Raw genomic sequence first — 16,680 nt, 5'->3', positions numbered from 1 at the left:
TACAGAGGCAGTAGCGGTAGTTACTCAAGCAGTGGAGGAGACAAAGAAGCTGACTGGATGTGGAAACTGCGGGATGTACATGATCCTGGAGGAGGTAGCTCAACAGAGATTTGTTTGTATGAAATGCCGCCTCATAGAGTTGATGGAAGAGAAGATTCGAGAGTTGGAGATGCACGTGAAGAGGGTTTGATCAGATGATGGAGCAAAGGAATGAGGAGGCTGAAGGGAAAAACCCAGACCTGCAGATGGAAGCAGGGCCAATGAACTCTGAGGGGAGAATACTGGGTGAGGAAAATGGCCAGTGGAAGCATGTGACTGTGAGAACCCAGCAGAGGAAAAGACAGGCTAGTGAAGGAGAACTAGAGCTCAGAAACAGGTTTGCGGAGTTTGAAAATGAAGAAGGGGCACAGCAGGTGGTTGCTGAAGGTGGGAGGGCAAGAAAGAAGAGAAGAGCAGCTAGTCCTATACAAAGAGTGAATGAGCTAATGGAGATACCATCAAATAAGTGCCCCAGGAGGATAAGGAACGGTTGCAGAGGATTGCCAAGTAGAATAGTACACAAGATGACTTGCAGCCAGAAAGAATCGGGGATAGGATGGATAATCACACTGTTACCAGGAAAAGGCAGGTCTACATGATTAGGGACTCCTTGCTGAGAAGAACAGACAGGCCTGTAACCAGAGCTGATCCGGAGAACAAAAGGGTGTGCTGTCTGCCAGGTGCTAAGATAACGCGATGTGGACCTGAAGCTGAAGAGGATCCTAACGGGAGCGAGAAAGAATCCACTGATTGGCCTTCTTGTGGGTACAAATGATATAGCTATATTCTTGCTGGAACGTATCAAAGGAGACTATGCCAGGCTGGGGAAGACTCATAAGGAAATCAAGGCTCAGGTGATCTTCAGTGGGATTCTGCCTGTCCCTAGAGGAGGACAACAAAGGTGTGACAAGATTCTAATAATCAACAGATGGCTCAGGCAGTGGTGCTATAAGGAGGACTTTGGGATATATGATCACTGGGAGGCATTCATGGAGAGAGGACTGTTCTCTTGGAATGGACTTCACCTGAGTAGGGAGGGAAATGCACTTCTAGGATGGAGACTGGCACAACTGATTAAGAGAGCTTTAAACTAGGGAGTTGGGGGAGATGGTTGGGAGATGTCCAGGTAATCTCCACACCTGATTTTAGCATTGAGAGGGAGGAAAATGAAGTAAGAAAGGACATAGCAGTGGGGAGCAGAATGGACATTAGCAGGAAGGGTAGTGTAGATACCAGTCTAACAGGTGATTTGGAAGTAGAATGACTGTGCCAAATCAGGTCAGGAACGTGAGCAAAGCCAAAAATCAAAAATCAAGATGTTTGTACACCAATGCAAGGAGCGTAGGTAACAAAATGAAGGAACTAGAGATACTGGTGGAGGAAGTGAAACCAAATATTATAGGGATAACAAAAACATGGTGGAATAGTAGTCACGACTGGTGTACAAGTATTGAAGGATATGTGCTATTTAGGAAAGACAGATATAAAGGTAAAGATGGTGGAGTAGCATTGTATATCAATGATGAGGTAGACTGTAAAGAAATTAGAAGTGATAGAATTGATAAGACAGAGTCTGTCTGGACAAAAATCACATTGGGGAAGAAAACTACTAGAGTTTCCCCTGGGATACTGCTTGCGGTGTGCTACAGAACACCAGAATCTGATTTGGACATGTATAGAGACCTCTTTAAGGCTTTTAATGAAGTAAATACTACTGGGAACTGTGTAATTATGGAGACTTTAACTTCTTAGATATAGACTGAAGGACAAGTGCTAGTAGTAATAATAGGGCCCAGATTTTCCTGAATATGATACCTGACGGATTCTTCACCAAATAATTACAGAGCCAACAAGACGGAATACCATTTTGATTTGGTATTGATGAATAGTGAGGACCACATAGAAGAACTGGTTGTAGGGGACAACCTTGGTTCAAGCAACCATGCGCTAATTCAGTTCAAACTAAATGGAAGGATAAACAAAAGTAGATCTGTGACTAGGGTCTTTGACTTCAAAAGGGCTAAATTAAAAAAATTAAGGCAATTAGTTGGGGAAGTGGACTGGACTGAAGAACTCATGGATCTAAAGGTGGAGGAGGTTTGGAATTAGTTCCTGCAACTTTGACTTGAAGTATCTGAAGCCTTCATCCCAAGGAAGGGGAAAAAATTCATAGACAAGAACTGTAGACCAAGCTGGATGAGTAAGCATCTCAGATAGGCTTTCTGCTTTCTCTGAGTCACCTAGAAGGAGTGGAAGATGAGGGATCATCAAGGAAAGCTACCTCTTGTAGGTCAGAACATGTAGAGATAAAGTGAGAAAGGCCAAAAGCCAAGTCGAGTTGGAGTTTGCAAAGGGCATTAAAACCAATAGTAAAAGGTTCTATAGCCATATAAATAGGAAGAAAACAAAGAAAGAAGTTGGACTACTAAACACTGAGGATAGGATGTAGGTTAAGAATAATCTAGGCATGGCCGAATATTTAAACAAATACTTTTGCCTTCGTTTTTAATTAGGCTAATGATGAGCTTGGGGATAGTGGTAGGGTGGCTAATGGTAATGAGGATATGGAGGTAGAAATTATCACATCTGAGGTAGGAGACAAACTCGAACATCTTAATGGCACTAAATTGGGGGAAGGTGGATAATCTCCATCCAAGAATATTAAAGGAACTAGCACATGAAATTGCAAACCCATTAGCAAAGATTTTTAATGAATCTGTAAACTCAGGGGCTGTACTGTACGACTGGAGAATTGCTAACATAATTCCAATTTTTAAGAAAGAGGAAAAAAGTGATCTGGGTAACTACAGGCCTGTTAATTTGGCCTCAGTAGTATGCAAGGTCTTGGAAAAATTTTTGAAAGAGAAAGTATTTAAGGACATTGAGGTAAACAGTAATTGGAATAAAATACAACATTGCTTAACAAAAAGTAGATTGTGCCAGACCAACCTTTTCTGATCTCCTTTTTTGAGAAAATAACAGATTTTTTAGACAAAGATAATACAGTGGATCTAATTTATCTAGATTTCAGTATGGCATTTGATATGGTTCCACATGGGGAATTATTAGTTAAATTGGAAAAGATGGGGATTAATATGAAAATTGAAAGGTTGATAAGAAACTGGTTAAAGGGGAGACTACAATGGGTCACACGGAAAGATGAACTGTCAGGCTGGAGGGAAATTACTAATGGAGTTCTTCAGCAATTGATGTTGGGACCAATCTTATTTAACCTTTTTATTACTGACTCTTGGATGCATCAGACAAAGTATTTCAGAGAAAGATCGAGATAGAGATAGGACATTGTAAACTGGAATAGGTATTAGTACTGTTATACAAGGCACTGGTGAGACCTCATCTGGAATACTGTATGCAGTTCTGGTCCTCCATGCTTAAGAGAGATGAATTCAAACTGGAACAGGTGCAGAGAAGGGCTACTAGGATGATCCGAGGAATGGAAAACTGCCTTATGAGAGGAGACTCAAAGAGCTTGGCTTGTTTAGCCTAACCAACAGAAGGTTAAGGGGAGATATGATTGCTCTCTATAAATACATCAGAGGAATAAATATTAGGGAGGGAAGGGAATTATTTAAGTTCAGCGCCAGTGTGAACACAAGAAGTAATGGATAATAAACTGGTCATCAGGAAGTTTAGACTTGAAATTAGATGTAGGTTTCTAACCATCAGAGGAGTGAAATTAACTTAGACAAATTAGATTTCTTCAAGTCACCAGGGCCTGATGAAATACATCCTAGATACTCAATAAGCTGACTGAGGAGATATCTGAGCCATTAGTGATTATCTTCAAAAAGTCATGGAAGATAAGAGAGATTCCAGAAAACTGGAAGAGGGCAAATATAGTGCCAATGTATAAAAAGGGGAATAAGGACAATCTGGGGAATTACAGACCAGTCAGTTTAAACTTCAGTACCCGGAAAAATAATGAAGCAATCAATTTGCAAAAAACCTAGAAGATAATAAAGTGATAAGTAACAGTCAACCTGGATTTGCCAAGAACAAATTGTGTCAAACCAAACTGATAGCTTTCTTTGATAGGCCCTAGCAAGCCCTAATGGGAAAGTTGTAGATGTGGTATATCTTGACTTTAGAAAGGCTTTTGATACTGTCTTGCATGATCGTCTCATAAATAAACTAGGGAAATACTACCTAGATGGAGCTACTGTCAGGTGAGTGTATAACTGGTTAGAAAACTGTTCACAGAGAGTAGTTATCAGTGTGTGACAGTCAAACTGAAAAGGCATATCAAGTGGAGTCCCACAGGGATCAGTTCTGGTCCGGATCTATTAAATATCTTCTTCAATGGTTTATATAATGGCAAAGAGAGTACACTTATAAAGTTTGCAGACAATACCAAAGTGGGAGGGGTTGCAAGTGCTTTGGAGGATAAGACTAAAAGTTAAAATGATGTAGACAAACTGGAGAAATAGTCTGAAGTAAATAAGATGAAATTCAATAAGGACAAATGCAAAGTACTCCACTTAGGAACATCTATTGCACATATACAAAATGGGAACTAATTGCCTAGGCAGGAGTACTGCGGAAAGAGATCTAGGGGTCAGAGTGGATCACAAGCTAAATATGAGTCAATAGTGCAACACTGTTGCAAAAAAAACCAAATGTTATTCTGGGATGTATTAGCAGGAGTGTTGTAAGCAACACATGAGAAGTAATTCTTCCACTCTACTCCATGCTGATTAGGCATCAACTGGAATACTGTGTCCAGTTCTGGGCACCACATTTCAGGAAACTGTGGACAAATTGGAGAAAGTCCAGATAACAGTGTAGGAGAGTAAAGAGTTAAAAACTGGACAAGTGGTCAGGCCTAAATTACAGGAAATGGGGTCAAGGCAAGGGCAAAACCTTGTTTCTGTTACTTGGTGTAAATTTTAGCTAGAGTCTGTTATCTCTCTTCTTTCCCTCCCTTCCTAGCCATTTGCACAAGGAATGAGTCTAACAAATAACTATTCTCCCTTCTGTTTAAGGTCTTTGGTGGGAATACAGCATTATCTTCTTTCCCTCCCTTGTATACAGTATATTTTAAAGAATGTTATTAAGTTTCAAGGTAATGTGCCTGCACTCTATGCAATAATCCTGTAAACAACAAACAGGGGCAGGTATAATTGTATTCATTATGTAGTTATTAATATTAATTTTATAGGTATCAATGTAACCAAATAAGGGTCTATGGGGAGTTGCTGGAAATGTATACAGTTACATGTATTGTTATGGATAAAAGGATTGTAAAGAAACCCCCTTGTCTCTCGCTCACGGCATTGAGGTGGAACGAGCAGGCAATAAGGGTTCCATCTCCCCAATCCACCACCGGGGACAACCTGTTTGATTATTTCTAACAAACAGCAACAAAAATTACTAAAAAAGTCTAGAAAACATGACCTATGAGGGAAGACTGAAAAAGCTGGGTTTGTTTAGCCTGGAGAAGAGAAGATAGAGAGAGAGGACATAATAGTTTTCAAGTACATAAAAGGCTGTTACAAGGAGGAGGGAGAAAAATTGTTCTCCTTAACCTCTGAGGATAGGACAAGAAGCAATGGGCTTAAACTGCAGCAAAGGTGGTTTAGGTTGCACATTAGGAAAAGCTTCCTAGCTGTCAGGGTAATTAAGCACTAAAATAAATTGCCTAAGGAGGTTGTGGAATCTCCATCACTGGAGATTTTTAAGAGCAGCTTAGACAAAAACCTGTTAGGGATGGTCTAAATCAGGGGTGTCAAACTCGCTGATGGTGACGGGCCAGATTCACAGAATCTGTACTTCAAAGGGGCCATGCAATGCCTTCTGCCGAAATTCAGCCCATCTTCCCCTTTTTGGTGGCGCGATTTTGCAGTGGGCCCCACTGCCGCACTAACTGCGTTGCCGCTTTAAGGGGTTTCTAGGAGCAATACCCGCAGCCGAAAAAGTAAGGGCATCTTCAGCTTTTCAGTGGCAGGGTTCTGTGGAGGAAGGTATTACCCGCACCACAGAAATCTCTTAAAGTGGCAATGCAGAGAAACTTTCGGCGGCAACACTACTTATTTAAACTGCCCGAACACGGGCTGGATCAAAAAGGTTCGCGGGCCAGATGTGGCCCGCGGGCCGTATGTTTGACACCCCTGGTCTAGATAATAGTTAGTCCTGCCATAAGTGCAGGGGACTGGACTAGATGACCTCCTGAGATTCTTTTCAGTCTATGATTCTAAGTGAGGTGCCCTCAAGGAGACTGTGAGGGGGTCAATGATACAGTTAACTCAAGAACTGCGACAGAACTTAAGTCCTTATCCCCCATCTACCTACTTTGTAACTAATAATCTGATTTTTTTTTTGTTCGTTTCTTTTACTTTTTGCTCATTAACAAAATTCAGTAAGTCACAATAGACCTCCCAGTCATTAGGGAAAATTAGCTAAGTTCTAATGAATTTTAAAAATTTGACTAACTTTACATTCTGGTTCCCTTAAACTTATAAGTCCTGTCTCTCCCAAAGTCTGCCATACTTAATGTTATACTAGATTCTTAAAATAAATTAACAATGGAATTTGATTAAATTAGACTAATTGGACATTTAAAAGATATAAATGTAATCTTTAAAATTAAGTGGCAATAGGAAAAGATTTAAATAATTATACTTTAAGCAATACTGTTTTATAATTTAGACTGAACTTTTGATCTAGAATATAAAATTGCTACCAGCCACTAGGGAATATCCTTAGTAATCTCACATGTTATTAAAAAAAATCAATCTACTCTATTCAGAAATTTAAAGAAATAATGAATACACCTCAAAAAGCTGTGGTGTAATCCCATTCACGTATACTCCAAGAATGCCCATCACCAATCTCCCAGAAAAGAAGTACAACATGCACCGGCACGAAAAATAAAATTGGTAAAGAAAGTTACTTATTTTAGTAACTACAGCTCTTCAAGATGGGCTGACTTTGTGTTCCTTTTTTAGGTGTATGCATGTGCCCCATGCACTGGAGATTGCAATGCCTTAGCCAGAAGTGTCGGTTGATCACACTTGCTCCCCTGATGACCTTGAGGCCCTCTCTTTGTGGTATAAAAGGGATGGAATGACCAACCATTCCTTAGTCCAGCACCACTATCAACTCCAGGCTATTGGACTCAGCAGTAGTGGGGAAAAGGAAAGTGGATTGTGCAACATGTTAACAACACATCTCAAAGAACTCCTAGTCACTAAAAGTAAGTAACTTTACTTTCCTCTTTGAATGCTTGTTCCACTTCTGGTGACTCCCAAGCAGTAACTAATAGATGGAGCAGGGTACTGCAAGTCTAATTAAAAAGAGACTAACACAGCCCTACCAAAATGGGCATCTGAATGAGATGCCCTAACTAAAGAATAATGGCTAGTGAAAGTATGTATACTACTACAAGTAGTAGCCCTACATATATCAGCTACAGTTATTCCTCTAAGAGAGGCTGCAGAAGTGGCTTGAATTCTAGTAGAACATGACTTAACATGATCTGGGAGTTTTACACTGGCCACATCATAACTTTATTCCATGTAACACCCAACTGGAGATTCTGAGTCAAGACAGCCTGACCCTTGGATCTCTTGGCAATAGAAATAAATATTGTAAGGAAGTGAATGATTTTATTCTAGATAAAATGACAGAGCTTGGAGAACATCAGCGTATGTAATGCAACCTCACACTTGGTTGAATGAGGCTTTAGGAAAAAACAGGTGAGTGAATGGACTGATTTAAATGGGAAGATATTTAGGTTGTGGCCAAAGTGTAACTTTAACCCTGTGAAAAATCGTATATGGGGGTTCCACCATGATAGCTTGCAATTCACAGTCCCGGCATACCAATGTAATTGCAACAAGGAATGCCATCTTTGAAGACAAAAGGAGCAATGAGCACAAGGCTAATGGCTCAAATGGAAGTCCCACCAGGTTGATAAGTACCACATTAGATTCCAAGATAAAGGTAAGTAAAGTAAAATAAATTATCTTATTGAAGGAAAAACTCTCAGAAGACCTTTCACAAACCTTTTAACAGAAGGATGAGATGGTCTTGAATTGGTGGATGATGTGCAGAGATAACAGCCAAACAAACATGTAATGAGCTTAGTAACAAACCAAAGGTTTTTAAGGATAACAGATGATATGAGGGATTGATGTCTCTCATGGGGAAAGATAAAGTGAATGGATAAAAAATACTTCCATTTTGCAGTGTATGTTATCCTCATAGACTGCTTTCTGCTCTGAATCAATATACTCTGTATATCAACAGAGCTATTAGCCAAACAGTTTCCATGGTGTGAGGTTTGGCGCAACAAATCTGGATGAAATGTTGTCCAGTTGTTCTGAGTAATTAAGTCTGGTACATACTAGAGGTGTAAGAGATTTCTGATTTCCTTCAACCAATATTGTTGATCTGGTTCCCATTTGTTTACATAAAACACTGTGGTGGTATTGTCAAATCTTATCTGTACATTCTGATATTTGATATGAGATAGAAAGGCCATGCAGGCAAGCCATATTGCTCTGAGCTCCAGGACATGGATATGAAGCCAAGCATCTCTTTGAGACCACTGACCCTGCACTGTAAACGCTAGCAACCCAACAATGAAGCATCTCTCACTATTGACTTTGTGGGAAATTCTGGGGAAAACAGAAATCCCTTGCAGACTCAAGATGGATCTTTCCACCAGTTGAAGGAATTCAAAGCTTCTTGAGGTATGTGTAGCCACAAATGTATATTGTGGCCACCAGGGCAATAGGCCATCCATTACCACCCCATAATACAATGGAGACACAGTCTAGTGACTGAACAGAATAGCATATATGGTAGGCAACCATCCTAGCTTAACAAAGAAGTCTTTGGTGAACTTAAACACAAAAAAGAAGCTTACAAGAAGTGGAAGCTTGGTCAGATGACTAGGGAGGAGTATAAAAATGCTGCTCGAACATGCAGGAATGAAATCAGGAAGGCCAAAGCAAAATTGGAGTTGCAGCTAGCAAGGGACGTGAAGGGGAACAAGAAGGGTTTCTACAGGTATCTTACCAACAAGAGGAAGATTAGAGAAAGTGTGGGCCCCTTACAGAATCGGGGAGGCAACATAGTGACAGAGGATGTGAAGAAAGCTGAGGTAATCAATGCCTTTTTTGCCTCTGTCTTTACAGACAAGGTCAGCTCCCAGACTACAGCACTGGGTGGCATAGAATAGGAAGGAGGTGAACATCCCGCAGTGCTGAAGGAACAGGTCCAAGACTATTTAGAAAAATTGGATATACACAAGTCCATGAGGCCACATGCAATGCACCCAAGGGTGCTGAGGGAGTTGGCTAATGTGATTTCAGAGCTATTGGCTATTACCTTTGAAAGCTCGTGGCAATTGGGGGAGGTCCCTGATGACTGGAAAAAAGCAAATATAGTTCCCATCTTCAAGAAAGGGAGGAAAGAGGATCCAGGGAACTACAGACCAGTCAGCCTCACCTCAATCCCTGGAAAAATCATGGAGCAGGTCCTCAAGGAATCCATTTTAAGGCACTTGGAAAAGAGGAAGGTGATCAGGAACAGTCAACGTGGATTCACCAAGGGAAAGTCATGCCTGACCAACCTGATTACTTTCTATGAAGAGGTGACGGGCTTTGTGGATATGGGGAAAGTGGTGGACGTGATATACCTTGACTTTAGCAAAGTTTTTGATACAGTCTCTCACAGTATTCGTATCAGCAAGTTAAGGAAGTATGGGTTGGATGAATGGACTATAAAATGGATCGAGAACTGGCTAGAGCATAGGACTCAATGAGTAGTGATCAATGGCTCCATGTCTAGCTGGCAGCCGGTCACAAGCAGAGTGCTCCAGAGGTCGGTGCTGGGGCCGGTTTTGTTCAACATCTTCATTAATGATCTGGAGGATGGGGTAGATTGTACCCTTAGCAAGTTTGCAGATGACACTAAGCTAGGGGGAGTGGTAGATACCCTGGAAGGTAGGGATAGGATACAGAAGGACCTAAACAAACTGGAGGATTGGGCCAAAAGAAATCTGATGAGGTTCAACAAGGACAAGTGCAGAGTCCTGCACTTAGAACAGAAGAATCCCATACACATCTACAGACTGGGGACCGATGAGCTAGGCAGCAGTTCTGCAGAAAAGGACCTGGGAGTTACAGTGGATAAGAAGCTGGATATGAGTCAGCAGTGTGCCCTGGTTGCCAAGAAGGCTAATAGCATATTGGGCTGCATTAGTAGGAGCATTGCCAGCAGATCAGGGGAAGTGATTATTCCCCTCTATTTGGCATTGGTGAGGCTGCATTTGGAGTATTGTGTCCAGTTTTGGGCCCCCCACTACAAAAAGGATGTGGACAAGTAGGAGAGAGTCTAGCGGAGGGCAACAAAAATGATTAGGGGGCTGGAGCACAAGACTTATGAGGAGAGACTGAGGGAACTAGGCTTATTTAGTCTGCAGAAGAGAAGAATGAGGGGGGATTTGATAGCAGCCTTTAACTACCTGAAAGGGGGTTCCAGGGAGGATGGGGCTAGGCTGTTCTCAGTGGTGCGGATGACAGAACAAGGAGCAACGGTCTCAAATTGCAGTGGGGGAGATCTAGGTTGGACATTAGGAAAACGTTTTTCAGTAGGAGGGTGGTGAAGCACTGGAATGGATTACCTAGAGAGGTGGTGTAATCTCCATCTTTAGAGGTTTTTAAACTGTGGCTTGACAAAACCCTCGCTGGGATAATTTAGCTGAGGTTAGTCCTGCTTTGAGCAGGGGGTTGGACTAGATGACCTCCTGAGGTCCCTTCCAATTGTATGATTCTATAATTCTATGAACAGGTGGACACGAACTCACAGTATGACACTGTAGCCAAACAAGATAATGCTATCCTTGGACGCATAAACAGAGGAATCTCTAACAGGAAGAGAAAGGTTATTTTACCTCTGTATTTGGCACTGAGAGAATATTGTGTCCAGTTCTGGTGTTCACAATTCAAGTAGGATGTTGATAAGCTGGAACGAGTCCAGAGAAGAGTCACAAGCACAATTAAAGAATTAGAAAACATGTCCTACAGAGATAGATTCAAGGTACTCAATTTATTTAGCTGAGCAAAGAGAAGGTTAAGAGGTGACTCGATTATATTCTAAGTACCTACACCAGGAACAAATATTTGATGATGAGCTCTTTAATCAAGGAGAAAAAAAAAGATTATTAACCTTTTGTAATTCTTGTTCTTCAAAATGTGTTGCTCATGTCTATTCCATGCTAGGTGTGTGTGCACCCACATGCATGACTGCCAGAGGTTTCCTCCTTTGTGGTATTCATAGGGCCATCTCTGGCGTGTTCTGGCACCCTGCGCTCATGCACTGTTTTATGAGGCACTGGCAGTCCTGAGCCCCCTCAGTTCCTTCTTACCATTAACTCTGACAGCGGGAACAGAGGGCGGGTCATGGACTGGACATAAGCAACACATCTCAAAAAACATTTATGAAAGGTTAGTAACCGTTTTTTCTTCTTCAAGTGCTTGCTCGTTTTGATTCCATGCTAGGTGACTCACAAGCAATATGCCTGGTTTCATGTTTGTATTATTTATGTTTATGCACTTTATTTAATATTAATGACTAAATAAATGAGCCATATTTCTTCAGTTAAAGCCCTGTTTGTATTCTTGTTTGGTCACCCCCGCCCCTCGGTGGAGATAACTGCTCTGCTTCCAGAGACCCGTGATCCTAAAGCTAAGGCCTTCCAGGCCGTTCTGAGTCCACGATCCTGTTGTCGCTAGATTTAGCTTCTGTCTTAGTAAGGATTGTAAAATCCTTACACTTTTCTTTTACATATCCCTCACTTTAAACAGGAAAGACAGCTTGAATGTGTGTCACTAATGGGCATAACTGCCCCACAGGACTCACAACACGTAAAGCCTGAGTTTTATTGTCCCAACATGCCAGCCTCGCAGCACCCCAACCTTCTGTACAGGGTAAAAAATATACCTAGAGAAAGCTGAAACCTACTAAAAACATTACACTAATCACTATACAAAATATCTAGTCTAATTAACTATTTACAAAGTCATAACAAAATATGCAACTAGAAAAAGAGTGGATGCTGCTGGTTCGGTCTCACATCTAGGAGCAGCTGAAAGGGCCATTTGGTCTCTTTGCCCCCCTTTATACCTTTGCGGTCACTAGGACAACAGGTGCAATCAACTGGCACTGCTGGCTAATGTGTTCCAATCTCCAGCACATGGGGCATATGCATACCAGTAGAAGTGGAACACATGCAAATAAGCACTTGAAGAATTAATTACACATTTGTTGTAGTAATGACAGTGATAATCAACATCACTACTATTTACACCTATACAGAGCAAAAGGTTAATTTTATGCTCCCTCACCTGGTATACTCCTTACGAGCCTGTTCTTGTTGCTCCCAAACAGAAGAGTGTTCTATTTTTAAATAAATAAACTTATCATTTCTGGTACAGGCATCCCAAATAATTGGATTAGTAAATGAAGAGTCATTGGAAGGACAAAGTGGGTCTGTCGGTCTCTTTATTAACACAACAATTCCTCTTACTGATGAGATTAGGCCCTAGGTACAATTGATTAAGATTAGTAATATTTTTCTACTAACAAGTGTTATGCAATTCCTGTATGGAAATTTCCACATTTCACTAGATGCAGTGTGTTATGTACATTACATTTAATAAAAAACATTATTATTATTATTATGTATTTCTATTATGGTAGCACCTAGAAGCCCCAGTCATGGACCAGACCCCATTGCCCTAGGCACTGTACAAACACAAACCAAAAAGATGGTCCCTTACCCAAGAGTTTACACAATGCATACACATCCAATTACTAATACGAGAATAGTAGAATAAATTAACCCTTCTTACCCTTGGCACATACCTTCTAAAAAAACCTGGAGGAAAAAGATGGTCTTTGCCTTATTGTCCAGAAGTTTCTGGTGACTGAATTTCAAAGTTCAGGAAATCTAAATGAATACCTGCCAGTGACTCCCTCAGTTTGTGTTGAGGAGCTTCTGCTCAAGCACATTCCCTGTTCACCACTGTAGTATGGCCTAAGTATAACTGCAGTATAGCCTATCCTTGCTATAATCAATTAACATCACTTAAATAAGTTTTAAAAAAATGCTGCATCAAAATGTGCCCTTTTCACATTTTAGTGAGTTAAAGGATGCTACTTTTTAAAATTATATACAGAAATGGACAGTGCAGGGGACTTCTAACTTTTGAGGTCAACTCAAGCTTTATAAATACATCACAAAACCATGTACTGCAATAAGTATCTATAATACTTCACAGTGGAGTGAATGCTGATATTTACATTTTTCCAAATGTATTTTCAGTTTCTTATGCAGAAAAGCTTTTGCCTCAATTATTTTTGGTTTCAGTTACATTAGGAGATGCAGATTTAATGAAATACTACAAATGAAGAAAATATTCTAAGTTGAGAAACAGTGGGAGATTAAAAAGTAGAAAAGATTATTTATAGATTGGAAAACAAAAACTGGATGAGAGAAGACGAGATCTAGCAATTCTAAAAACTTGAAGGACATGGAGCTAGATTTTCAAAGGTATTTAGTCACTTGAAGATGCAGAAAGGCATCTAAAAATGCAGATTTCAATGGGAGTTAGGAACCTAACTTACTTAGGGACTTTTGGAAATCCTACTAGGTACCTAAACACCTCTGAAAATCTGGCACCCGGAGACCAGAAACAATCTGTCAATTCACTAACTACAGTTGATACTTCCTCTGTTTAATAAATCAGAGTTAGTTTTAAATGCAAAATATGCTTTGATATATTTACTTTTTTTCCTTATGTATCCAACACATTTAAGGTAGCTATATTTAATTTTTTTTTTAATTTGTGTGCTCGTTTTGTGCATTTTTAATTGAATTCCAATTTCTACTCAAATGCAGCTTGATACAATTCATGAGTAAAAAATTAAGCATCTACTATAATAAGAAATGTATCAATGACAATTTCTAAATCAAGATTGGATGTTTTTCCAAAAGCTATGCTTTAGGAACTATTTTCAGTAAGAGCTATGGGCTGTGCTATACAGGACATCAGATGAGATGATCACAATGGGTCCTTATGACCTCAGAATCTATGAAAACTAACCATCTTTTAACACAATAAGAAATGTAAAAATTAAGAATCTGAATAAATTCATATTGAGCTATATAAATGCTTAAATAAATGTTTATAGATATAGTGTTTCCTCCTGGTTAGCAAAAAGAACCACCAAATTTAGTAAGACTATATTTGATTACAAATTAACATAATTTAATGGTTATACCCACTGATGAAAATAAACCTTTCTTTAGGAAAATAACTAAAAAGTACAAATGCAAAAGATTATTAAAATTGATTATTCAAGATGTCCTGTTTATTGATTTAAATCATGCTTAAAATCAGTGATTTAAATCAATCCACGCTGCATTTTTCTATTTAAGTTTTTCCTCCTAATCAATTTTGCTCAAAAATTAGCCCTTTTGAAGCACCAATGATATATATTACTGGTTGGGACTGTCCTCTGTTTGCCCCCATATTGAATGTAATCAGGTCATGATCACTGGTCTCTAAGCAACCATCAACTTCAGTCCAGTGATTAGTTCTTTAAATGTCAAATGAGGTCTATAAAGAACCTGAACTAGCCCATAGGATATGGCAAAGGAACCAGAGGAACGAATGCCCACAAGACTGAAGCAACTCATGAGAAACTCCATCTACACTATCTAGCATCTGCAATCCAAGCAAAAACTCATGACCAAAACCAACCAGCCACCTGAAAGGCCTCAGGGATAGATGGCACTACAAGGGCTGAGGGCCTCTGCCACTACTGAGAGCTGAAAGGGGTCCCGAGGCAGGATGGGAGCTCTAAGGGATGAGGCCACGGGGGAGACGAGTGGCCCTGCATGAGTCTCAACTCATATCCTACTCCTGACTTACTCTGCTTAGGTGGGAAGCGCCCATTGTCAGCATGTATCTTTTTGTGCTGTTTCTTCAGTATCAGTGATGGTGATCAGTGCAGGACAAGCTTGGTGCCGGGGGAGCACTTCAGGTCAACGCGACATACTAGGTGCTGAATCTGATAGGCCCAGCTTGGACACTGGGCTGAGGGCCGACTCCATCAGTCCTTAATCTGATGTCATGATCTTTCTTTGTGCGGGGTCTAGAGTTTCTGCAGATCCTGCACTGGTCGCAAATGAGCCTCACCCAGGCACATCAGGCAGCTCTGGTGAGGGTCGTTCACAGCATGCCCCATCCCCTGGGCTAATCCGTGAACAGAGAACATGTAACCACTAAAACTACTAAAAAACCCAACTAATAGAACTTGCTAAAGCTATATACACTACTAATATATTTAAAAAAAAATGTGAGATGCTTGCTGAGGCAAGGACTTCCAACACTGTCATAGGAGGTAAGAAGGAACTGAGAGGAGGTGGGCCAGCGGTGCTCTACATACACCAGTGCATACGTGCACCACTGCAGAGGACACTAGAGCCAGCTGTACAAATACCACTGAGGGAAAAATCTCCGGCACCGATGCACATGGCACACACACCTAGTATGGAATGGACGTGAGCAAGCACTCAAAGAACTCTTATGTTTCACCTGGTTTTTCATCAATATTTTGCAAAACCTCACAAATTAGCCAAGTTCTCTCAAACCATTTATTGATCGTTGTCAGAGCTTAATGAAATTCTAATTTAGTCAAGTTTCACATATTTCTCACAGCTCTACTATGAACATTTTCTTAAACTAATAACAAAACACATTACTATTCACTAACCTGATCCGAGTTCAGCTGTGAAGAACCATCCTGAAATACCAGAGTAACCACCAGAGCTACTGCCTCTTTTATACTTGTGATCAACTGGCTTTTTTCCTCAAGTCCCAAATTTCTGATGTCCCAAAATGTTTTTGGTGATTCTGCTTGTTCAGAAGTCCAATCATAGTTTGTTTTACGTGGATTAACATCTTCCTTCACTGGTAACCACCGTTCCAACTTGTATGAGCAATAAGTAGATATATCCCATTTCCTTTTAAAACTGGCAATTTTATTCTTTTCACTATCCTTATTTTTCTTCCTTTTTACTGAAGATTTTTTTTCTATATAGTCCCATTTTGGTAGGTCTACATCCTGATAATTTCTAAAAGGGCTCATACTAGAAGAGGGAAATATTGAGCTCACTATCTTGGTGTCTTGATTACAGAACATTGTGTCCGTGAGTTCTGTATTGGCTAACTGACTACTTTTATTTTCTGCAGTGCCGGCAAACATATTTAATGATACAGCTACAGAACCATGAATCTCCTGGAAGAATCAGAAACTTTTAGTGGATAAATTATTCACCTTATTATTATAGGTCAGAAAATTAAGCAAACATCAATTTAACATCATTTCCTGAAAAGCTTTTCAAAATGACTTATGCAGAAAAAACATAAAAATGTTGATATTGTCTTACTTTCATTTTAAAAGAAATCTGTCTTTGGTATGAGTGGGTGCTGTGCAAGCGTCTCTATCATCCCTATCAAAGTGCTTCATCCATGACCTGGAAAGAATCTTCAGAGGGCAAATGGAAGTTTATTTTCCATGCCCATTCAATCTTTCGCCTCATTT

The 16,680-nt window shown here is 40.2% G+C and overlaps 1 protein-coding gene across 1 annotated transcript in view; it reads right to left on the bottom strand.

Annotated features, from left to right (window-relative positions):
- The window catches only part of POLN (DNA polymerase nu), a 187,022-nt gene that overhangs the window by 166,599 nt on the left and 3,743 nt on the right, over positions 1-16,680 (bottom strand). Inside the window, exons 3-4 of the mRNA XM_067567696.1 lie at positions 15,850-16,374; positions 12,414-12,610 (exon numbers count right to left, since the gene is read on the bottom strand). Of these exons, the coding sequence (XP_067423797.1) occupies positions 12,414-12,610; positions 15,850-16,374 (722 nt within the window). The remainder of the gene's footprint in view (positions 1-12,413; positions 12,611-15,849; positions 16,375-16,680) is intronic.

The sequence above is a fragment of the Emydura macquarii genome, unplaced genomic scaffold (genome assembly GCF_026122565.2).
Source record: "Emydura macquarii macquarii isolate MOO-44397 ecotype Brisbane River unplaced genomic scaffold, CSIRO-AGI_Emac_v2 contig_2795, whole genome shotgun sequence".
NCBI classification, from domain to species: Eukaryota; Metazoa; Chordata; order Testudines; family Chelidae; genus Emydura; species Emydura macquarii.
This window is presented reverse-complemented; position numbering and strand designations above follow the sequence as displayed.